At 42.0% G+C, this 25,239-nt stretch overlaps 2 protein-coding genes across 3 annotated transcripts; one reads left to right on the top strand and one right to left on the bottom strand.

The window, feature by feature from the left end:
• Positions 1-4,500: 4,500 nt before the first annotated feature.
• tmem54a (transmembrane protein 54a) lies at positions 4,501-16,853 on the top strand. Its single transcript, XM_021574559.3, has 6 exons — positions 4,501-4,711; positions 7,720-7,916; positions 8,303-8,362; positions 15,130-15,318; positions 15,483-15,626; positions 15,959-16,853. The coding sequence occupies exons 1-6, from the start codon at positions 4,699-4,701 to the stop codon at positions 16,088-16,090; spliced, it is 735 nt and encodes a 244-aa protein (XP_021430234.1). The 5' UTR covers positions 4,501-4,698; the 3' UTR covers positions 16,091-16,853.
• A 112-nt stretch (positions 16,854-16,965) lies between these two features.
• Positions 16,966-25,201, bottom strand: LOC110498019 (putative histone deacetylase 1-B). Of its 2 annotated transcripts, none has more exons than XR_016489017.1 (13): positions 25,122-25,201; positions 22,773-22,885; positions 22,527-22,644; positions 22,309-22,383; positions 22,005-22,143; positions 21,712-21,853; positions 21,429-21,521; positions 20,896-21,145; positions 20,409-20,517; positions 19,986-20,116; positions 17,856-18,243; positions 17,647-17,698; positions 16,966-17,566 (listed from the first exon to the last, which is right to left on the bottom strand). XR_016489017.1 is itself a non-coding variant. In XM_036954944.2 (13 exons), the coding sequence occupies exons 1-13, from the start codon at positions 25,171-25,173 to the stop codon at positions 17,539-17,541; spliced, it is 1,497 nt and encodes a 498-aa protein (XP_036810839.1). In that variant the 5' UTR covers positions 25,174-25,201; the 3' UTR covers positions 16,966-17,538. The 2 variants fall into 2 exon arrangements, 1 of the variants encoding a protein (XP_036810839.1); XM_036954944.2 differs by having other exon boundaries at positions 17,856-18,050.
• Between the last annotated feature and the right edge of the window lie 38 nt (positions 25,202-25,239).

The raw sequence follows: 25,239 nt of genomic DNA, 5'->3' as shown, positions 1-25,239 counted from the left end.
TTAATCTAAACCCTATCTGTGAAACCGGCCCGAAGTGTTTGTTGTCATTCAACAAGAGAAGACTAGTTTTCATGTAGATGTTTTTACTTGAGAAATACTGCACCAAACATCTTAGCTTGATGTAAGTTTGTGCAACTATGACCTCTTGAAAAATGTATAAATTAATGACAGATTACTTGATTTAGTAAGTGTTTCTATGTTGTTGCTACTGTGGGTCAAGAGAGACATACAACAGTAATATTTCCGCTTTGTTCTCATTTTTCAAGCGAAAGTCTTTTTGGGAGTATGAGAGAGGGGTGCGATAGTGGACCGACCGACACCATTGGAAATGCACCAAGGTCCAGGAATCTGAAGATTGAGCTGAGGAGGACGCTGCTCTCAGATGCAGAGTAGCCCACGTTTTGCGAGCATGGAGAGGGTAGAGATAGTCAGACTAGTAAAGTGTGCTAAGGAACAGAAGCTGGATATTGGAGAAAGGCCATCAGTTCTACCAGACAATACAGCTGATGAAGGTGCATGGACTTGGTGAACGGATAGACGTGGTTATGAGCAGTGAAGAAGAAGGTGAAGTGCAGAGGGAAGATGCGTGTTGAGGAAGAATAGCACCAAGTACAAACTGTACTCTGCTGTCTCTGATGGCTCAGAAATGTAACCTGATGAGAATGAATTACCTGCGGTGGCAGGTGCGGTGAAGACCTCCGAGTCCAAACCTCGCCCCCTATGGTCATGCAAAGGATGATTCTGGCTCAGTGGAAGTGAAGTTCTTGGAGAAAGTGGATCCCTGCCTTTTGTCTGACCCATATGTAGTATCAGGCTGGGTAGAAAATAATTTGAGTACTGTTAAATGAGTGAAGGTAGCTCGAAGTGGACTTGTGAGGATTTTCTGTGTTTCTTCTGCCCAGAGGAAGCGGGCACATCGCATCACGCACCTCAGAACAAGACCTGTGACTAGCTTTGCTCTCCGGAGCATGGTGCCTTTGAAAGGAGTGATTATTGGGGTTGCGTTAAGTGTTGAGGTGGAGTAACTGAAATTGAAGATTCCCTGTATCTGTGACGCCCGCCGTTTGGTGCAACGCAGACCCGGTGGTGAGCATGGTGAAACTGAGAAGATACTGTCTGTCCTTTTGAGGTTTTGAAGCAGTCTTGTCAGTTAAGATTCTTATTTACAATGACGGCCTAGGAACAGTGGGTTAACTGCCTTGTAAAGGGGCAAAACGACAGATTTTTACCTTGTCAGCTCAAGGATTCGTTCTAGCAACCTTTCAGTTACTGGCCCAACGCTCTAACCACTAGGCTACCTGCCGACCCCACTAGGCTTCCTGTCACCCCTATATATATTGTATCCACTCATTAGTTACCTAAAATATAGATGTATGCATTATACAAACATATGCTAATCCTTCAGGAGGGCTTTGAGGGAGATAATACAAAATAAAGAGCCCTACTAACTTCTAAAAAACCCTACCCCATCCCCTCCCAACATCAATAACCCTACACTTCTATATTTCCCTCTCTGCAACATACTTACACCAATATAACACATGCTCCACCGTTTCATCGACCCTGCAATCCAGACACATACCATTTACATGCTTGCCAACCAGATGTAATGACGAGTTCAATGTCCTAGGCGCAACCGAGCAAACAACACCTCTTCCTTCCTATTCTGACCTTTGAATCTTGGTCCACCAACATTTCTCTGGAGGGCATATAAATACCGGCCCTTGGTCTCAGTCCCATCTCTTCTGCCACACATCTATCAAAATTGCTCTGATCTTACATTTGGCCTCAGCTCCATCCAGTGGAGCATGAATATCAATTATATCTAGTTTTAAAGCCCCTTTGCCTATCTGGTCTACAATTTCACTCCCTTCCACACCCAGTCTCTCGATTCTCCTTAATAGCGTTAATGCTTGCAATAGTAGATCACTCCTATTAGATTTTCCAGAGGATAAACTACTCAATACAGAAAGAGAATCTGAGCATAATACAATTCTGACAGGTTGAACATCCTCCACCTACTGGAGGGCAGCCACTATTGCCAACATTTCAACAGAGTACAGACAGTTAATCTGTTAGTCTTCTACATATCTGCACATAAAATTCAGGAATGTAAAAGCCTGCTCCTGTGCGCCCACAATCTGGGTCCTTGGATCCATCTGTGAAAAACTGTAAAAATGCATAAACTTCTACCAATGTCATTGTCAACCAGTTTCCCTATATCACTGACTTCTGACCAATCTTTTATTTTTTAATAGCTAGCCTTATTGTTTGGTGTGTTATTAGGCTATTATTACACAGGCAGCCCAATTCTTTCTTCCACAAAATTGGTATTTTGACCAATCACATTAGATATTTTCACATCAGCTCTTTTTCAGCAAAAAAAAACTAGACAGTTTTTTCTCAATCTCTTCATTCAAAGACTCAATCATGGACACTCTTACTGACAGTTGTGGCTGCTTTGCGTGATGTATTGTTGTCTCTAATTTCTTGCCCTTTGTGCTGTTGTCTGTGCCCAATAATGTGTGTACCCTGTTTTGTGCTGCTACCATGATGTGTTGCTACCACGTTGATGTCATGTTGTGTTGCTACCATGCTGTGTTGTCTTAAGTCTCTCTTTATGTAGTGTTGTCTCTCTTCTCGTGATGTATGTTTTGTCCTATATTTGTATATACTGTAAATGGCAGCATTCCAGCTGCATACCACCCTGCATACCACTGCTGGCTTGCTTCTGAAGCTAAGCAGGGTTGGTCCTGGTCAGTTCCTGATGGGAGACCAGATGCTGCTGGAAGTGGTGTTGGAGGGCCAGTAGGATCCCAATGCCCCAGGGCAGTGATTGGGGACACTGCCCTGTGTAGGGTGCCGTCTTTTGGATGGGACGTTAAACGGGTGCTGACTCTCTGAGGTCATTAAAGATCCCATGGCACTTATCATAAGAGTAGGGGTGTTAACCCAAGTGTCCTGGTTAAATTCCCAATCTGGCCCTCAAACCATCACGGTCACCTAATAATCCCCAGTTTACAATTGGCTCATTCCTCCCCCTCCTCTCCCCTGCAACCTAGGTGTCTGGCTAGACTGCAAACTCTCCTTCCAGACTCATATCAAACATCTCCAATCCAAAATCAAATCTAGAGACGGCTTTCTATTTCGGAACAAAGCCTCCTTCACTCACGCTGCAAAACTTATCCTAGTAAAACTGACTATCCTAACGATCCTAGACTTCGGCGAAGTCATCTACAAAATAGCTTCCAATACTCTACTCAGCAAACTGGATGCAGTTTATCACAGTGCCATCCGTTTTGGCCCTCGCTACATGTTCATCGCCAGACCCACTGGCTCCAGGTCATCTACAAGTCTATGCTAGGTAAAGCTCCGCCTTATCTCAGTTGACTGGTCATGATGGCAATACCCACCCGTAGCACGCGCTCCAGCAGGTGTATCTCACTGATCATCCCTAAAGCCAAAACCTAATTTGGCCGCCTTTCCTTCCAGTTCTCTGCTGCCTGCGACTGGAACGAATTGCAAAAATCCCTGAAGTTGGAGACTTTTATCTCCCTCACCAACGTTAAACATCTGCTATCAGAGCAGCTAACCGATCGCTGCAGCTGTACATAGTCTATCGGTATATAGCCCACCCAATTTACCTACCTCATCCCCATACTGTTTTTATTTTATTTACTTTTCTGCTCTTTTGCACACCAGTATCTCTACCTGCACATCATCATCTGATCATTTATCACTCCAGTGTTAATCTGCTAAATTGTAATTATTCACTCCTATGGCCTATTTATTGCCTACCTCCTCATGCCTTTTGCACACAATGTATATAGATTATTTTTTTTCTAATATGTTATTGACTTGTTTATTGTTTACTCCATGTGTAACTCTGCGTTGTTGTCTGTTCACACTGCTATGTCTTGGCCAGGTCGCAGTTGCAAATGAGAACTTGTTCTCAACTAGCCTACCTGGTTAAATAAAGGTGAAATAAAAAAAATTAAAAAATATTCCCCAGGTTGTTGCTGCAAATGAGAACGTGTTCTCAGTCAATTTACCTTGTAAAATAACGGATAAATACTTGTTTTTTTATTTTCTTTTTAATCCCAGCCTTTTGCCTTTTGGTAGGCCGTCTTTGTAAATAAGAATGCGTCCTTATGTTAACTGACTTGTTAACTGATTTGCCAAGTTAAATGAAGGTTAAATAAATTAAAAGAGATGATCTGGTTGGTCAAAAGACCAATTAGTGAAAAAATATCAAATCGAATTGTATTTCGTATAGTGTATTTCGTACACCGTACAGTGAAATGCGTACTGACAAGCTCTTAACCAATAACGCTTTAAGAAGTTAATAAAAAATAACAAAAATAATAATAATAATAGATAAGTTAAAATAAATTGACTGCCTGTATAAACGCAGCCTTACATTACTTGTTTACCTATATATGTGTAGGTAGGCTACGTCATTGGAAATACAGTATAAATTCCTTTCTGATCAGTTTTGACAGAGAACTATTATTTCACAGGTAATAGCCAACTCGAGGCGGAGCGTAGCGTCCTCAAACTGAAGCACGGGTTGGATTCCATGCAGGTGTGCGGAAAGAGAAGAGAACGAACAAAGCAGAAGCGGCGTTCGCTGTTTCAAGAGCCAACTGGCGATACAGAAATACCTTTAAAATGACTTGAGTGCAAACGGAATTCAACATGGGGAATTTAGGTGAGTTTACTTGTATTCATTGTCCGGATATGTAGTTTAAATGGAAGTGAAGATACGTAGGCTACTTCAGAAGTGTGAGTTACCAATCTGAGCATTCTTTTCTGGGTGGGGTCGGAATGCCGAAGTCTTTTTTTTTTTTTTGTAGAGGGTCTGTCATAAAAGGAACTACCATGGGATGTCGTCGTGTTTCTAGCAATGTCGTTTCCAGTATAATGCATATGTCTACATATGTAGTCTAACTATCTGGCTATCTGATTTAATATAGTAACATTAAACAGTATGAATAACAGAACGTGGGTCAATAACGTCATTTTTCCAGTTTGGACAATGATTGCTCATTAGGCGGGCGTAAAATAATAATATTGGTTGTGTATGCCTATTCGTAAACAACTGATGGATTAGTAGATGAGGAATAGTAGCGGATCGCAATATCATCACTAAGGAGCAGGCCTGAATTGACCAATTGTATTTCGGTTTAGCTGGGTGAGAGGAGGCTAAACTTTAAAACTACCTGGTTCAATTTGCTTTAGAGAAGGTGGCATAAAGTGAATTATCTAGGCCCCTCTTTTATTTTCATAGACAGGGGCTGGTAGCCTAATAGTCTTATACTTTGTGCATTGTTTAGCATACTGTATTTTCTTCTCAACAAATGCATAATTAACTTGCAGAGAATGAAAATTGGTCTTTATACTCACAACAGTTACCATTTCTGGTGTTGCCCTGGGTTAGATATGTTGATTCAGTTGTAATTACACTATACATCGCCTTGTTTTCAAACTGTCTGTAACCAGACTAGAAATAGGAGTGGGAGGCCCCGGTGCACAACTGAGCAAGAGGACAAGTACATTAGTGTCTAGTTTGAGAAAGACGACTCCGGGATGCTGGCATTCTAGGCAGAGTTCCTCTGTCCAGTGTCTGTTCTTTTGCCCATCTTAATCTTTTCTTTTTATTGGCCAGTCTGAGATATGGCTTTTTCTTTGCAACTCTGCCTAGATGGCCAGCATCCCGGAGTCATCTCTTCACTGTTGACTTTGAGACTGGTGTTTTGCTGGTACTATTTAATGCAGCTGACAGTTGAGGACTTGTGAGGCATCTGTTTCTCAAACTAGACACTAATGTACTTTTCCTCTTGCTCAGTTGTGCACCGGGGCCTCCCACTCTTTCTATTCTGGTTCGAGACAGTTTGTGCTGTTCTGTGAAGGGAGTAGTTAGTACACAGCGTTGTACGAGATCTTCAGTTTCTTGGTAATTTCTCGCATGGAATAGCCTTCACTTCTCAGAACAAGAATAGACTGACGAGTTTCAGAATCAAGTACTTTGTTTCTGGCCATTTTGAGCCTGTAATTGAAACCACTAGTGCTGATGCTCCAGATACTCAACTAGTCTAAAGAAGAACAGTTTTATTGGTTATTTAATTAGAACAACAGTTTTCAGCAGTGCTAACATGAATGCAAAAGGTTTTTCTAATGGACAATTAGCCTTTTACAATGATAAACTTGGATTAGCTAACACAACGTGCCATTGGAACACAGGAGTGATGGTTGCTGATAATGGGCCTCTGTACACCTATGTAGATATTCCATTAAAAATCAGCCGTTTGCAGCTACATTAGTGATTTACAACATTAACAAGGTCTACACTGTATTTCTGATCAATTTTATGTTATTTTAATAGACAAATTTGCTTTTCTTTCAAAAACAAGGACATTTCTAAGTGACCTTAAACTTTTGAACGGCAGTGTATTCAAAAGTATGTGGACACCTCTTCAAATTTGTGGATTTGGTTATTTCAGCCACACCTGTTGACATATGTATAAAATTGAGCACACAGCCATGCTATCTCCATAGACAAACATTGGCAGTAGAATGGCCTTACTGAAAAGCTTTGACTTTCAACATGGCACCGTCATAGGATGCCATCTTTCCAACAAGTCAGTTCGTATAATTAGAGCTAGAGCTGCCCCGGTCAACTGTAAGTGCTGTTATTGTGAAGTGGAAACATCTAGGAGCAACAACGGCTCAGCCACAAAGTGGTATGCCACACAAGCTCACGGAACGGGACTGCCAAGTGCTAAACCGCGTAAAAATGATCTGTCCTTGGTTGCAACACTCACTACCGAGTTCCAAACTGCCTCTGGAAGCAACGTCAGCGCAAGAACTGTTCGCTGGGAGCTTCATGAAATGGGTTTCCATGACAGTGAAGCTGCACACAAGCCTAAGATCACCATGCGCAACGGCAAGCGTCGGATGGAGTGGTGTAAAGCTCACCTCTATTGGACTCTGGAGCAGTGGAAATGCGCTCTTTGGCGTGATGAATCATGCTTCACCATCTGGCAGTCTGACGGACGAATCTGGGTTTGGCGGATGCCAAGAGAATGCTACCTGCCCGACTGTGTGGTTCCAACTATAAAGTTTGGTGGAGGAATAATGGTTTGGGCTAGGCCCCTTAGTTCCAGTGAAGGGAAATCTTAACACTACATTATACAATGACATTCTAGACGATTCTGTGCTTCCAACTTTGTGGCAACAGTTTGGGGAAGGCCCTTTCCTGTTAGCGCATGACAATACCCCCATGCACAAAGCAAGGTCCATACAGAAATGGCTTGTTGAGATCGGTGTGAAAGAACTTGACTGGCATGCACAGAGCCCTGACCTCAACTCCATCAAACACCTTTGCAATGAATTGGAACGCTGACTGCGAGCCAGGCCTAATCCCCTAACATCAGTACCGACCTCACTAATGCTCTTGTGGCTGAATGGAAGCAAGTCCCCGCAGCAATGTTCCGACATCTAGTGGAAAGCCTTCCCAGAAGAGTGGAGGCTGTTATAGCAGCAAAGGGGGAACAACTCTATATTGATGCACATGGTTTTGCAATGAGATGTTCGACAAGCAGGTGTCCACATACTTTGGGAACTGTAGTGTACATTGAAGTCAGTGTTTACTGTTTACCCACAGATTATCTACAGTGATGAGAAATATTGAAGTAATGTTTCTATCCTCTGCTCCAGGTGTGTGCTGTGCAGACCTGAAGGACAACAAGACCCTTATGAAAATGGGCCTAGGACTGGTGCTGGTGGGACACGTCAACTTCTTGCTGGGAGCGCTGGTACACGGCGTTGTGCTCAGGCACATCAACGTGCATGTTCAAGCCAGGGTCATGGGGTACGCCATCTACATCATCATCGCCCTGGTGGCAGGGCTCGTGGTGAGTGACTGGAGGCTGGCACAGATAATAAAAGCACTGATCATCAGCAGCCAAACTATTCCCTGTGTTGTCCTTACATTGTGTATTGCTCATTTGAGCAGTATATTGTGTTTTGGTTTTCTTTAATCAAGTTATGATTCTTGTTTGGAATACAGTATCAGCCGGTAGTAACAAAGAGCCCAAACATAATTTTGTAAAGGTTGTGACCTTTTGGTGACATTCTGGTAACTTTATCATGTGACCTGATAGTAGTAGTATCTCCGTTTGTGGTCCTTTGGTAGACTGGAGCCATTTTAGTTAGTGAATTGTTGGTTGTACCATTCTAGCCTGTGGGCCAATAGGAACAGTGTATTAGCTAACATGTGACTTGACTTCTGTGTCTTCAGGGAATCATAGCTGGAATAGTAGCCATTGTCCTATCCAAAAACCTGAAAAACAGGATTCTGGTAAATATTGCTTCATTCTCTCCTACAGTAGTTTCTTTCTCCACCTATCATATGACTGGGCAAAATACTGTTTTGTGTTTGTATTTGTCAGAACTTGCCCTTGTGTCTGGGCACGTTTTAGTATCCTCTGGTTCTTTATCTATGTGTGTGGGTGAGTTAAACCCATATTCAAAAATGTCTTGGGTGCCATGTACATTCAAATAAAGGCAGGCATTATCAATACACATGCAAAAATGGAACCCACCCTCCATACACATACATCATTTGTAACTTGTCAGCCAAGTCAAACAATATATACTGTATAGGCATAATATACACATTTACACTGTTGCATTACAAAGTGGGATTTAACTATACTTTTATCATTGATCTACACAAAATGCTCCATAATATCAAAGTGAAAAAAACCTACAAATGTGATAAATTCAATAACTAAAATATATAGTCATTGCATAAGTATTCACCCCCTTTGTTTAGGCAAGCCTAAATTAGTTCAGAACTAAACGTTGGCTTAACAAATCACAAGTAATATGGACTCACTCTGAAATAATAGGGGTTGACATGATTTTTGAATGATTACCCCTTCCTCATTCATTTGTAAGCACAGCTTCGACGACAAAGACCAGGGAGCTTTTTTGAAAGCCTCATAAAGAAGGGCAGTGACTAGTAGATGGTAACAATAACAAATCAGACATTAAATATACGGTATCTTTTTAGCATAGTCAAGTTAATAATTATGCTGTGGATGATGTATTAAACCACACACATCAAAGATGCAGCCCTCCTTCTGAACTAAGCCTTAGGACAGCAAGGAAACTGCTAGGGGATGTCACAATGAGGCCATTACTGATTTTTAAAACGACCATTGGCTGTGATGGGAGAACTGAGGATGATTCAACGACACTGTAGTGACTACAATAATGATACAACAATACTAATATTGAGAAAATATGTATTCAAGAAGGCACTAAAGTAATACTGCAAAAAAACATGGCAAAGGTACTTTTTGGCCTAAACGCAAAACCTTATATTTGGGACAAACACAACACATCATTGAGTAATTGCCTCATCTTCAAGCATTGTGGTAGCTGCATCGTGATATGGGTATGCTTGACATCTGCAAAGACTGGGGAGTTGTTCAGGATGAAAAGAAACAGGATGGTGTGACGCACAGGCAAAATCCAAGAGGAAAACATGGTTGTCTACTTTACACCAGACACTGGGAGAGGAATTCACCTTTCAGCAGGACAATAACCTACAACACAAAGCCAAATCTACACTGGCGTTGTTTACCAAGGAGACAAGTGAATGTTCCTGAGTGGATAAGTTACAGTTTTGACTTAAGTTTGCTTAATTATATGGGAACACTTGAAACTTGCTGTCTAGCCATGGACCCAACACCTAGACAGCGCTTGAAGAATTTTGAAAAGAATGGCCAAATATTGCAGAGAATAAGACAGCTGTAATTGCTGCCAAAGGTGTTTCTAACATGTTTTGAAGTTAATAATTATCTAATCAAGGTATATTAGTGTTTTCTTTTTCATTAATCTTGAAATATAATACATTTTCTTCCACTTTGACAGTATTTTGTATAGATCATAGACAAAGGACAATTGTAACACAATAAGATGAAAGGAAATCCAAGGGGGGTGTAGACTTTACAGTATATAGGCGCTGTACAGTGTGTCTATATATAAAATTGTGCTGAACTGCACCATGTGTAGCCACTTATTTTACTATCCAATAATATTGGTATACACCTAGTACATCCTAGTCTACCTGTCACGTGAGTTTTTTTGATGTTGGTAAATACATTATGTGACAAAGTATATGGACACCTGCTCGTCGAACATCTCATTCCAAAATCATGGGCATTAATATGGAGTTGCCCTCCCCCTTGCTGCTATAACAACCTCCATTCTTCTGGGAAGACTACTGTTGGGACTTGCTTCTATTCAGCCACACGCATTGATATTGGGTGTTCAAATTCTTCCCAAAGGTTTTCGATGGGGTTGCGGTCAGGGCTCTGTGCAGGCCAGTCAAGTTCTTCCGCACCGATCTTGACAAACCATTTCTGTATAGAACTCGCTTTGTGCATGGGGGCATTGTCATGCTGAAACTGTTGCCACAAAGTTGGAAGCACAGAATCGTCTAGAATGTCATTGTATGCTGTAGCATTAAGATTTCCCTTCACTGGAACAAAGGGGTCTAGCCCAAACCATGAAAAACATCACCACATCATTATTCCTCCTCCACCAAACTTTATAGTTGGCACTACGCAGTCGGGCAGGTACCGTTCTCCTGGCATCCGCCAAACCCACATTTGTCCGTCGGACTGCCAGATGGTGAAGCATGATTCATCACTCCAGAGAACGTGTTTCCACTGATCCAGAGTTAAATGGCAGCGAGCTTTATACCACTCCAGCCGATATTTTGCATAATCTTAGACTTGTATGCGGCTTCTCTGCATTGGAAACCCGTTTTATGAAGCTCCCGACGAACAGTTCCTGTGCTGACGTTTCTTCCAGAGACAGTTTGGAACTGTGTAGTGAATGTTGCAACGGGTGTTGCTTAAATTGCAGAATCAACTAATTTTGAAGGGGTGTCCATGTGCTTTTGTTTGTGTGTATATATACACTGCTCAAAAAAATAAAGGGAACACTTACACAACACAATGTAACTCCAAGTCAATCACACTTCTGTGAAATCAAACTGTCTACTTAGGAAGCAACACTGATTGACAATAAATGTCACATGCTGTTGTGCAAATGGAATAGACAACAGGTGGAAATTATAGGCAATTAGCAAGACACCCCCAATAAAGGAGTGGTTCTGCAGGTGATAACCACAGACCACTTCTCAGTTCCTATGCTTCCTGGCTGATGTTTTGGTCACTTTTGAATGCTGGCGGTGCTTTAGATCTAGTAGTAGCATGAGACGGAGTCTACAACCCACACAAGTGGCTCAGGTAGTGCTGCTCATCCAGGATGGCACATCAATGCGAGCTGTGGCAAGAAGGTTTGCTGTGTCTGTCAGCGTAGTGTCCAGAGCATGGAGGTGCTACCAGGAGACAGGCCAGTACATCAGGAGACGTGGAGGAGGCCGTTGGAGGGCAACAACCCAGCAGCAGGACCGCTACCTCTGCCTTTGTGCAAGGAGAAGCAGGAGGAGCACTGCCAGAGCCCTGCAAAATGACCTCCAGCAGGCCACAAATGTGTGTGTCTGCTCAAACGCTCAGAAACAGACTCCATGAGGGTGGTATGAGGGCCCGACGTCCACAGGTGGGGGTTGTGCTTACAGCCCAACACCGTGCAGGACGTTTGGCATTTGCCAGAGACCACTAAGATTGGCAAATTCGCCACTGGCGCCCTGTGCTCTTCACAGATGAAAGCAGGTTCGCACTGAGCACATGTGACAGAGTCTGGAGACGCCGTGGAGAACGTTCTGCTGCCTGCAACATCCTCCAGCATGACCGGTTTGGCGGTGGGTCAGTCATGGTGTGGGGGCATTTCTTTGGGGGGCTGCACAGCCCTCCATGTGTTCACCAGAGGTAGGCTGACTGCCATTAGGTACCGAGATGAGATCCTCAGACCCCTTGTGAGACCATATGCTGGTGCGGTTGGCTCTGGGTTCCTCCTAATGCAAGACAATGCTAGACCTCATGTGGCTGGAGTGTGTCAGCAGTTCCTGCAAGAGGAAGGCATTGATGCTATGGACCGCCCGTTCCCCAGACCTGAATCTAATTGAGCACATCTGGGACATCATGTCTCGCTCCATCCACCAACTCCATGTTGCACCAGACTGTCCAGGAGTTGGCGGACGCTTTAGTCCAGGTCTGGGAGGAGATCCCTCAGGAGACCATCCGCCACCTCATCAGGAGCATGCCCAGGCGCTGTAGGGAGGTCATACAGGCACGTGGAGGCCACACACTACTGAGTCTCATTTTGACTTGTTTTAAGGACATTACATCAAAGTTGGATCAGCCTGTAGTGTGGTTTTCCACTTTAATTTTGAGTGTGACTCCAAATCCAGACCTCCATGGGTTGATAAATTAGATTTCCATTGATCATTTTTGTGTAATTTTTGTTGTCGGCACATTCAACTATGTAAAGAAAAAAGTATTTAATAAGAATATTTCATTCATTCAGATCTAGGATGTTATTTTAGTGTTCCCTTTATTTTTTTGAGCAGTGTACATGTATCAAATACTTGTTCTCCCCACTGTGTGTGTGTGTATACATATATACACACACACACAGTGGGGAGAACAAGTATTTGATACACTGTCGATTTTGCAGGTTTCCTACTTATAAAGCATCTAGAGGTCCTGTAATTTTTAACATAGGTACACTTCAACTGTGAGAGACGGTAACTAAAACAAAAATCCAGAAAATCACATTGTATTACTTTTAAGTAATCAATTTGCATTTTATTGCATGACATAAGTATTTCATCACCTACCAACCAGTAAGAATTCCAGCTCTCACAGACCTGTTAGTTTTTCTTTAAGAATACCTCCTGTTCTCCACTCATTACTTGTATTAACTGCTCCTGTTTGAACTCGTTACCTGTATAAAAGACATGTGTCCACACACTCAAACAGACTTCAACCCCTCCACAATGGCCAAGACCAGAGAGCTGTGTAAGGACATCAGGGATAAAATTGTAGACCTGCACAAGGCTGGGATGGGCAACAGGACAGTAGGCAAGCAGCTTGGTGAGAAGGCAACAACTGTTGGCGCAATTATTAGAAAATGGAAGAAGTTCAAGATGACGATCAATCACCCTCGGTCTGGGGCTCCATGCAAGATCTCACCTTGTGGGGCATCAATGATCATGAGGAAGGTGAGGGATCAGCCCAGAAATACACGGCAGGACCTGGTCAATGACCTGAAGAGAGCTGGGACCACAGTCTGAAAGAACCATTAGTAACACACTACGCCGTCATGGATTAAAATCCTGCAGCACACGCAAGGTCCCCCTGCTCAACCCAGCACATGTTCAGGCCCGTCTGAAGTTTGCCAATGACCATCTGGATGATCCAGAGGAGGAATGGGAGATGGTCATGTGGTCTGATGAGACAAAAATAGAGCTTTTTGGTCTAAACTCCACTCGCCGTGTTTGGAAGAAGAAGGATGAGTACAACCCCAAGAACACCATCCCAACCATGAAGCATGGAGGTGGAAACATCATTCTTTGGGGATGCTTTTCTGCAAGGGGGACAGGACGACTGCAGCGTATTGAGGGGAGGATGGATAATAATAATTAAAATTGCTATTTTTATTTATTTAAAAAATGTTTTGTACCTTTTTAACTAGGCAAGTCCGTTAAGAACACATTCTTATTTTCAATGACTGCCTAGGAACGGTGGGTTAACTGCCTCGTTCAGGGGCAGAACGACAGATTTTCACCTTGTCAACTCAAGGGATCCAATCTTGCAAACTTAGTTAACTAGTCCAACACAATAACGACCTGCCTCTCGTTGCACTCCACAAGGAGACTGACTGCCTGTTACACCAATGCAGTAAGCCAAGGTAAGTTGTCAGCTAGCATTAAACTTATCTTATAAAAAAACAATCAATCATAATCACTAGTTAACTACACATTTTTGATATTACTAGATATTATCTAGCGTGTCCTGCGTTGCATATAATCTGACTGAGCATGCAAGTATTTAAGTATCTGACTGAGCGGTGGTAGGCAGAAGCAGGAGCGTCAACATTCATTCAAACAGCACTTTCGTGCATTTTGCCAGCAGCTCTTCGTTGTGCGTCAAACATTGCGCTGTTTGACTTCAAGGCTATTGACTCCCGAGATGAGGCTGGTGTTACTGAAGAGAAATGGCTAGCTAGTTAGCGTGCGCTAATAGCATTTCAAATGTCACTCGCTCTGAGCCTTCTAGTAGTTTTTCCCCTTGCTCTGAAAGGGTAACGCTGCTTCGATGGTGGCTGTTGTCGTTGTGTTGCTGGTTCGAGCCCAGGGAGGAGCGAGGAGAGGGACAGAAGCTATACTTTTACACTGGCAATACTGAAGTGCCTATAAGAACATCCAATAGTCCAAGGTTAATGAAATAAAAATGGTGGAGGGAAATAGTCCTATAATAACAACCTAAATAAAACTTAACTAGGAATATTAAACTCATGTTAAAAGGAACGACCAGCTTTCATGTTCTCATGTTCTGAGCAAGCAAGTGCACATATTGCACTTTTACTTCTCCAACAATTTGTTTTTGCATTATTTACTTGAGGCTAAATAGATTTTTATTGATGTATTGTTAAATAAGTTAATTCAGTGTTGTAATTGTCATTATTATAAATAAAAATTGGCAGTTTAAAAAAATAATAATAATTAATCGGTATCTGCTTTTTTTTGGTCCTCCAATAATCGGTATCAGCGTTAAATCCTCATCGGTCAACCTCTAATACATATGCACGCACTACTTTTCCATTTTTGAAGTTCACTTCACCAATTTTAGAACATTTTGTATGTCCATTTACATGAAATCCCCCCCAAAAAATCATTTTAAATTACAGGTTGTAATGCAACAAATTAGGAAAAACACTAAGGGGGATGAATACCTTTGCAAGGCACTCTGTATTCCCATAACCCTACCGCCCCTAATTGGAGTAAACTAATAGACATCAACACTTAAGCTTCTACTTCCAGTTTTTACATTTTTTACAGATACTATTTGACATGTTTTTAGTCCCACCCTTCAGCTCCACTCAAACCCTCACAAGCTTTTTTTTGTTTATTGCCCCTTGCAGATGTGGGCGCTGTTGGTGGTCAGTTTAGTGTCAGGCCTTCTGGCAATCGCCTCCACTGTGGGGTTAACCATTTCCATGGTTAAGGCCATTATGAGTGGAGGTCGGGGCCTGCTGAAGAATTGCAAGTTCCCTGACGCGATTGGCTACTCCAGTGTCAATGAGTGCCCCTTTGACCCCACAAGGATCTATGTAAGTATTTATCAAAAGCTATTAATGACATGCACTTGTTTTTAACTTCAAATGCACACAACAGTAGAATTGTAATATTAAGATCATTTTAAGAATTGAGGTTGTTTGTTTACATAGACTTAGTACGGGCTTGTAGGCGTATAACACACCTTTGTTCTCCCTAGGAAACGACTATTATTCTGTGGGTTCCTCTCATTCTAATGTGTGTGGTGGAAGTGGTGTTCTCAGGCCGCTGTTTTGCTGTCTGCACCTCCTTCCTCCGCCTCTGTACGTGCAGAAGACGAAGGAAGATTGTCAATGGCAGAAGGGTAAGTTAACTACCCTTAGGATGAGTTAGCTTGTCTGAGACCTGAAGATTTGTATTAGCTCTGAACCCTAGGTGTGGGCTAATGCAGCCTTGAGGCGCCTGGATAACATTTGATCAAATCCAGGTTGCAAAGTCCTATCTTCACTTACAAACGGCAATGCTAAACGTTTCACTGACCGTGTGCATATTCATTATGCCTGTTATGTTGCAAAACATTTCTCAAACAAAACAGGAGGTACCTACCTGAATTTGTCCAATAGAAAAACTTTGCTCTTAAGGTTTCATAACTAATGTGTGGGTGTGTGGATCATGTTTTATACCTCTTTGTTGCAGGTGCGCATTCAGACTCCAGGTGAAATGTTACCGGTGTCGCCTTCTCCTGAGTCAGAAACTGAGTCAGAGCCGGCAGAGCAACATGAACTGCTGAAGCCTGACTCACCGACCGAGAGGAGTGAATGGGTCTGAACTAAATCCACCATCTGCACTGACTGTTCAGGACCCATGGTTCCTGTATGTTGACTGGAGGAAGTAGTGCTATTGAATAACTAGCCAAATTTGAGGTTCTTGTCACATGATTACTGTTTCTTGAAAGGAATATGTTCAAGACTAACCTCGATGTCACTGTAAATATTGTTTACTTAACTCGTTTCCCCTGCCATGGAAAAGGAGTAGGGTTGCAAAGGGTGGGTATATTACTGTCGAGGTTTACCAGAACTTTATCACATGACATCTAGTGGCCTTTTAAGTACTTCAGATTATCACAGGTAAATTACGATAAAGTTTTTTTAAAACCTGTAAAACAAGCTTAGTGAATACCATTTGAGGGTTTCAACATGAAATCACTTTGTAAATGTTTTGGCACATGGAAAGTCATATTGGAGCAGTTGCAGAGTTAATTGACGATAATGCCATTGTTGATTAGTTCTCCATTAATTAGGCTATTTCCACTTGAACATATGTTCTATCCACTAGAAATTAATGTACAAGATGGACAGATGTAAATCCAAAAAAGAATACACTAAGTTAATCAAGGAGCAACTGAAGATGTTCTGGACTAAACAATTCAATGCATTCGTAGTATATAGCTGTAGATTCTCATAGCATTGGTTTCTTAATGTGTGGCCCTTCATATTTGTAAGCACTACTGGGAAGACATCTTCAATTTCATGTTTGCAGAATAAAATCAGTAAATGTGTCATGACATTAAAGGAATGTGCCCTTACCAAAATATCATTGCTGAACATCAATCCAGGAATGGTGATTTAATTGAAATTGGGTCCGAATTAGTCACTGGAACTAAACAATTACCTGTTTTTAAAAAAAACTACAATACATGGAAATCATTGGATTATTTCTGTTTTATCACATACGGTAGGCCTGGTGTAGTATTCAGGTTAATTCTATCCTCCGGACAATATTGCTCAGAGTAGCTTTAGCCGGTAACACAGAATGAATACATCTTTAAGAAGTGGACTTCATGTCATGCTTCAACTATGTTTCCAAAGGCACAGGACAACATACAAAAGGGGGTACAAGAGATGTCAACATATTTATGATTTAAATTAAATCTGAAATTTATAAAATGCATAATATTTTGTGCCAGGCCTTTATATACTGTAGACAACATTTGTTTGGGTAAGGGGAGCAGTATTGATAGGATAAAGCTAAATGGGCTTAAAGCATACAAAAACAGCAGTACTTATAAAAATTGCAACATTAAGTGTTCTAGAAAATACATGTTTAGTCCATTTCAATCTGGAGGGGTGGGATTTTTCCCTTGCAGCAGCCAGTAAAGGTGACTGGTCTGGCAAACAGGACTATTCTCAACAGGGCCCGGTTTCCCAAAAGTGAAATAATCCATATTATAACAAATTTAGCCTTCAGATGCTTTAAAAAAGATGGCTAGGAGCTCCTCACGGTGTCTTGGACTCCTCTTTTGGTCTGTTGAACAGAGGGAAAATGACTTAAAACACATTGACTATCGGATATTCCCTAAACATTTAAAATGAATGTTTGCTAACCCCTTTGTTGTGTCCATTTTCTCCTCCTCTGGCAACTTTTCTTCTTTTACTTCTATCATAAAGAAGCAACAAAAAATGATCCTCAATGTACAATGGGACATGGTATAGAACTTAATGTCTATAAGGCTTCAAAATGTTAGATGACTGCAGTTGTGCACCACACAAAAAGCATGAGTATTCCACACGAATGAGAAAATTGATTGAGATACCTTTCTTGTCATCAGCTTTCTTGTCATCGCCTACTTTCTTCTCTTCTCCCTCTTTTTCTTTGTCTTCTTCAGTCTTTGTTCTCTTGGCTTTCTTGAAGCTGGCAGCATTTCTCCGTCCACCCCCTTGACCCTCAGCCTCGTCCTCAGAGTCTGAGAACTCCTCGTCACACGCTATCCTCTTGTCATGGGCGCGAACTGCACAAGAGGACATGAGCATCTCAGACAAAGATTTGCGTGGTGGGGGCATATAGAAGGTATATTTCTCATATGTTAATTCTGAGAAAAAGTAGGCATGCCAATGGTGCAAAGATTGTGTTACCAAGAGACGCATGTGTTGTGGCTGTGTTTGTCAGGTTTTAAAACTTGTAGGCTTGTGGCAGCAGATACCCTAGAGGATAGAGCGTTGTACCAGTAACCAAAAGGTTGCTGGTTTGAATACCCGAGACAAAGGTGAACAAAAATCTGTGTCCTTGAGCAAGGCACTTAACCCTAATTTGCTACAGGAGCACTATACTACTATTGCTGACCCTGTAAAACATTTCACTGCACTTTGTGCATTCAGGAAGCAGACCCCTGGACTTTTTCCACATTTTGTTATGTTACAGCCTTATTCTAAAATGGAGTAAATCATTTGTCATTATTATGGAGAAAGTAAAAACAGGTTAAGCAAATGTATCACATTTACTAAGTATTCAGACCCTTTACTCTGTACTTTGTTGAAGCACTTTTGGCAGTGATTACAGCCTTGAGTCTTGGGTATGACACTACAAGCTTGGCACAACTGTATTTGGGGAGTTTCTCCAATTCTTCTCTGCACATCCTTTCAAGCTGTCAGGTTGGATGGGGAGCGTTGCTGCACAGCTATTTTCCGGTCTCTCCAGAGATGTTTGATCGGATTCAGGTCGGGGCTCTGGCTGGGCCACTCAAGGACATTCAGAGACTGGCCCCGAAACCACTCATGCGTTTTCTTGGCTGTGTGCTTCGGGTCGTTGTCCTGTTGGAAGGTGAACCTTCACCCCAGTCTCAGGTCCTGAGTACTCTGGAGCATGTTTTCATCAAGGATCTCTCTGTACTTTGCTCCATTCATTTTCCCCTCGATCATGACTAGTCTCCTAGTCCCTGCCGCTGAAAAACGTCCCCACAGCATGATGCTGCCACAACCATGCTTCACCATTGGGATGGTGCTTGGTTTCCTCCAGACGTGACTCTTGGCATTCAGGCCAATCTTGGTTTCATCAGACCAGAGAATATTGTTTCTCATGGTCTGATGAGAGTCTTTAGGTGCCTTTTGGCTAACTTCGAGCGGGCTGTTGTGCTTTTTCCTGAGGAGTGGCTGCTGTCTTGCCACTCTACCATAAAGGCCTAATTGGTGGAGTGCTGCAGAGATGGTTGTCCTTCTGGAAGTTTATCCCAGCTTTATAGAGGAACTCTGGAGCCATGTCAGAGTGACCATTGGGTTCTTGGTCACTTCCCTGACCAAGGTCCTTCTCCCCCGATTGCTTAATTTGATCAGGTGGCCAGCTCTAGAAAGTGTCTTGGTGGTTCTAAACTTCTTCCATTTAAGAATGATGGAGGCCACTGTGTTCTTGGGGGCCTTCAATGCTGCAGACATTTTTTGGTACCCTTCCCCAGATCTGTGCATCGACACAATCTTCTGTCAGAGCTCTATGTACAATTCCGTCAACCTCATGGCTTGGTTTTTGCTCTGATATGCACTGTCAACTGTGGGACCTTAGACGTGTGTGCCTTCCCAAACCATGTACAATCAGTTGGATTTGCCATAGGTGGACTCCAATCAAGTTGTAGAAACATCAGATTATCAATGGAAACAGGAGCTTCAATTTCGCTCAATTTCGAGTCTTATAGCCAAGGGTCTGAATATGTTTTTAAGGCATGTTTATTTTTTATACATGTTCAAACATTTCCAAAAACCTGTTTTCACCGTGTCATTATGGGGTATTGTGTGTAGATTGAGGGGGGGAGGGAATGTAATACATTTTAGAACAAGGCTGTAATGTAACAAAACGTGGAAAAGGTTAAGGGATCTGAATACTTTCCAATTGCACTATTTGACCCCCCCCCCCCCCCCTCATTGTCAGTTGGGTCTAAACATTTGGACAGGGGACTTACTGGATATCCGTTTGTTAGGGTCTTCCTCCTCCTCGTCTCCACTGTCCTCCTGCACGGCGTCTTCTGGGATGGCCTGCATCTGGACCCCCGGGGCGTGGGGCAGCATTCGAAGGTTCTCAAACAGACGCTGCCTGAATGGACACATACAAGTGAGATGCATTAACCTACGCAACATCACTTCAACTAACAGTGGCAAAAATACACGCGTCAAGGATAATATGTATAACAAGTGCTGTAATATGACCTATGTGGTATCTGAAATGACCTCGTCAATAACTAGCTTACATAACGGTTATTGTTTATGACCCAAATCTAAAAACATTACTTCATTATGACTAATATAGTATGATTGTGAACAAAAATATTGTTCTAATTAAGTACAGTAGGTATAAAGAGCACAACAAAGTGTGGTCAACAACTCACTTGATCTTCTCCAGGTAGTCGTTGGTGTTCTGGTTGGTCATGTTGGAGGGACTGATGTGCAGTTTGAAGTCTGGCCCAAAGTACTCAAAGTAATCATTGTATGGAAGCTCTGTGGAGAAATTGAATTTATCAACATAGTGACATATCTACTGTAGTGGAATCTATCCTAAAACACTCATGCCCCTCTCAGACCTGTCAAATACTACTGTAAACATAGTAATGCTAGAAAGTAAAAGTACATAAATCAACAGTGTAGCAGGATGGCTCTAATAAAAAACATGAGCTGGAGCACACCCAGAGAAAAGTATTTAGTGTAGAGGTGCTAATGGCAAATAAACTATAACGCTATTAAACTTTAAGAAGTCTCACACTATATATAAACTCCCAGTAATTTATTGGGTAAAACCCCAAAACGGCCACCTTCAGGGCCCCCCAAAAATGTGTGTGCAACCATTTATTTTTTATAGCTTGCAGCAGGAGAGCTCACCGTTTGGTATGGAGCTGTCTAGGGCCACGGCTGTCTCATAGGTCCAGCAGCGGGCCACGTTCCGGATGGTATAGCCTCCACCACCGAGCATCAGCAGGGGCAGGTTGAAGCTCTTCATGTACTCCACACACTTAGCATGGCCTTTGATGGTGAGGTTAAAGCAGCCAAGCCTGTCTCCCGAGAGAGAGTCAGCTCCACACTGAAGAACCACTGCACTAGGCTGGTACATCTCCATCACTTTAGTCATGATCTGCACACACACAGACATAAATTAAATTTACATTTTAGTAATTTACCCGAAACGCTTACCCAGAACGACACAGTTGAATGCATTCAGTTGTACAACTGACTAGGTATCCCCCTTTCCCTTTCAGATGCTTCTGGAAGCTGGTTCCACCATTGGGGTAGCAGGACAGAGAAGAGCTTGGTTGGCTAAATGGAAAGTAGAATGTAGTCCATCTACACTTGGGTCTGTTTTGAGTTACAGGGAGGAGAGATTAAATACAGCCAAGATAAGAAGTTAGTATACTTACAGGCTTGAATATGGCTTCGTAAGACTCGTCATCTATCCCATCTCTCAGAGGGTAATTCACAGCATAGTACTTGCCTTTCCCTGCGCCAATATCCTTGAGAAATAACAAAGCAGACTCAGTCAACTACAAATGTGGACACAAGCTCTGACCAACAAAGCAATTATGAAACTACACTCACCAGGCCGTGAAGTTTTCTAAGTACGAATTAAATCTATCCTTTGGACATCATTTAATAAACAATGCCACCAAATTGCATCCCCTGATGATGACATGACAGCCTCACCCTCAGGTCTCCAGTGCCGGGGAAGTACTCTCCGTACTTGTGGAAGGACACGGTCATGACCCGGTCTGTGGTGTAGAACGCTTCCTCCACTCCATCTCCATGGTGAATGTCAATGTCTATGTACAGAACTCTCTGGTGGTATCTGGGGGAAGAGAAGATTTACCATCAACAGGTTGAATAAAAATCTCCTAAATATGGCGTACCAAAGTGAAGTTACTATTGAGATCCGTTAGGGTATATCATTCCCTACATTTCACAAACTTGATGAACTGCAGTGGAGAGGTTGTACTCACTTCAGTAACTCTAAAATGGCGAGCACAATGTCATTCACATAGCAGAAACCTGACGCCTCAGACTTCTTGGCGTGATGGAGACCTCCAGCCCAGTTAATAGCAATGTCTGTCTGCTGTTTGTTCAGCTTCACAGCTCCAGCTAAAACACAGGGGAAAAGAAGCCAATCAGAGAGCATGAAACTATGGCTACATTTTTGTAATGGACAGTCACAGATGAGGCCAAGTAAGCCAGAGAATATTCCATCTATCCAGGCAAAATGTGTCTCACCTAAAAGAGTAGACCTACACCTGTATATTAACTTACCAACAGAGCCTCCTGTTGAGAGCTGGCAGAACTCAAACAGGCCATCAAACACAGGGCAATCCTCACCAACGTTAACTATGTGAGAATTGCAGAAAATGTGTTAATCTCAAAAACATAAGGACAAAGCTTTTCAAAGTATTTATTTCTGACTTTTCATGGGCTACTGCTCAATTGTATAGGTATATTGAGACATGACATCCTCTCTGCCTAAAACTCACATCTCTGCATCTGTTTGCTGTACTCCGACATGTTGTCAGGCCGGATGGAACGCAGGAACTTGATGTAGTCGTCACTGTGGTACTTGGTCATCTCCTCTCCACTGGCTTTGTGAGGTCGCTGAGACCGACAGGGAGAAGATCAGTTACCGAGACCTCACTACCTAGGTATTAACCTTTCAATTCAGAACTATTGAGTTTGCAGGCTTTCTGCTGCTCTTATGAATAGTTCCAGGATTCTCAACATACGTATATCTCCATCTTTCTGTAGAGACCATAGTTCAGCAAGAGGTTGTGTGTCATGCGGATACGGTGTGGCTTCATGGGATGCCCCTGGCCATAGTAGTAATTCCCAACATCACCTTTGAAGGAAGAAAGTGGACATCAGCAGATGTCCAATGAATTAATCTTAGCTAATTGTTCTGTACAGCATAGCCTTTATCTACTATTGTACTTCATTTGATTATTAAAAATATATACAGTACCAGTCAAGTTTGGACAAACCTGCTCATACTTTTTTGCTATTTTCTACATTGTAGAATAATAGCGAAGACAACAGTATTAAATAACACATATGGAATCATGTAGTAACCAAAAAAAGTTTAACAAATCAAAATATTTTATATTTGAGATTCTTTAAAGTAGCCTGGATGACAGCTTTGCACACTTGGCATTCTGTCAACCAGCTTCATGAGGTAGTCATCTGGAATGAATTTCAATTAACAGGCATGCCTTGTTAAGACATGGAGGTCAGTCAATCTGGAACATTTCTAGAACTTTGAAAGTTTCTTCATGTGCAGTCGTACAAGAGTTCAAGTAACAAACAGACATTTCAACATCAACTTTTCAGAGGAGACTGTGTGAATCAGGCCTTCATGGTCAAATTGCTGCAAAGAAACCACTTCTAAAGGACACCAATAAGAAGAAGTGACTAGCTTGGGCCAAGAAATACAAGCAATGGACATTAAACCGGTGGAAATCTGTCCTTTGGTCTGATGAGTCCAAATTTGAGATTTTTGGATCCAACCGCTGTGTCTTTGTGAGATGCAGAGTAGGTAAACGGATGATCTCCACATGTGTGGTCCCACAGTGAAGCATGGAGGTGTGATGGTGTTTGCTGGTGACACTGTCAGTGATTTATTTAATATTCAAGGCACACTTAACCAGCATGGCTACCACAGCATTCTGCAGCAAAACACCTCCCATCTGGTTTGCACTTAGTGGGGGTTATCATTTGTTTTTCAACAGGACAATGACCCAACACACATCCAGGCTGTTTAAGGGCTATTTGACCAAGAAGGAGAGTGATGGAGTGCTGCATTAGATGACCTGGCCTCAACCCAATTGAGATGGTTTGGGATAAGTTGGATCACAGAGTGAAAGAGTGGAAGATAAGCAGCCAACAGGTACTCAGCATTTGTGGGAACTCCTTCAAGACTGTTAGAAAAGCATTCCAGGTGAAGCTGGTTGAGAGAATGCCAAGACTGCGCAAAGCTATCAGGGCAAAGGGTGGCTACTTTGAAGAATCTAAAATATATTTAGAATTGTTTTACACTTTAGTTACTACATGATTCCATGTGTGTTATTTCATAGTTTGTGTCTTTACTATTTTTCTACAATGTAGAAAATAGTTTAAAAAAAACAAGTGTCCAAACCTTTGACTGGTCATATATATATATTTTTTGTGTGTACTGTGTACTTGTTTTACATTTACTGTATTAATGATAAACATCAGCATTTCACCTGCTAACTGTGTATGGACCAAAAGTGATTTGCAGTAACAAACCATTTGTTCATTGATTGAAGAGATACTACCCGGAATTACGGCAGTCATATCTACTTGGGAACCAGCATGCCAAACTCATTCAAAAATTTAAATATTTTTGTTGTTGCGTTTTAGCTAACCCCAACTCTTTTCCAAACCTTCATCTGAAACGTGTATTCTCCTAAAACTGCTATGAAAAGTCAATTCTGACAAAAGTTCTAGCTATGACCATTTTGGAAATGAGGCCTTTATCCAAAATCCCTTAGTATCACTTTAGATGTAACAATTCTGACCAACGTATGCACATTTGAGGAGAATGGACGGTCACTAAGCAAGCAATCTGGCCAATGCAACGAAACGATGCATTTTTTAAAAAGAAAATCCCTATAAATCGAAAGGTTATTACGTCTAGGAAGTGAAATAGGGTAGCTAGTAGCTAACGTTGTTAGCTTGCTAGTATAGCTAGCTAATGTAGCGCTAGCTTAGTGTTTTTGTGGAGTCCAATGCTTGCATAAGCTAATTAACGTTAGTTGGCTAACTAATCGGTTCTACCTTTGTACAAGCTAGCTACCAAGTTAACCGAAAATATACATTGTGGACAAGTAACGCTAACTTCACGTTAATACACAATGGAGAATAATATTTGATAATAGTGAACATTTCTCAAAGACCAACGTACAGAATTTGGAAATGCCTCGCTCCTTCACAAAGCTAACGTTAGCTAGCTAGAGATGCTGCACGTTTGCACATCGAAGTTAGCTAGCTAATCTGACCATTTGCACCACTTTTAACATGGCACATTGTACTCGATGTATAGCAAAATCAGTACTTACCATCGTAATAGTAGCACACTTTTTTCTTTGTTCCTTGAGAACTCAGCGCCATTTTACATCACAGACGAGCGAAAAGCGGCAGCTGTACTTGAGAAAAGGGGTGTATACAATCGGTTAC

Source organism: Oncorhynchus mykiss, chromosome 19, assembly GCF_057628025.1.
Source record: "Oncorhynchus mykiss isolate SJ-2025 chromosome 19, ASM5762802v1, whole genome shotgun sequence".
NCBI lineage: Eukaryota > Metazoa > Chordata > Actinopteri > Salmoniformes > Salmonidae > Oncorhynchus > Oncorhynchus mykiss.
Note: the sequence above shows the minus strand (reverse complement) of the source record. Positions and strands in the feature narration are given on the sequence as shown.

Coding starts and splice junctions, on each gene's coding strand:
- tmem54a (XM_021574559.3), top strand. Junction 8,363..15,129: donor ACCTGAAAAACAGGATTCTG/GTAAATATTGCT, acceptor TGCCCCTTGCAG/ATGTGGGCGCTGTTGGTGGT. Junction 15,627..15,958: donor AGATTGTCAATGGCAGAAGG/GTAAGTTAACTA, acceptor TCTTTGTTGCAG/GTGCGCATTCAGACTCCAGG.
- LOC110498019 (XM_036954944.2), bottom strand. CDS start 25,173: ATGGCGCTGAGTTCTCAAGGAACAAAGAAAAAAGTGTGCTACTATTAC. Junction 22,144..22,308: donor CTCAACAGGAGGCTCTGTTG/GTAAGTTAATAT, acceptor CCTGTGTTTTAG/CTGGAGCTGTGAAGCTGAAC. Junction 17,567..17,646: donor AAAATGGACACAACAAAGGG/GTTAGCAAACAT, acceptor TCTGTTCAACAG/ACCAAAAGAGGAGTCCAAGA.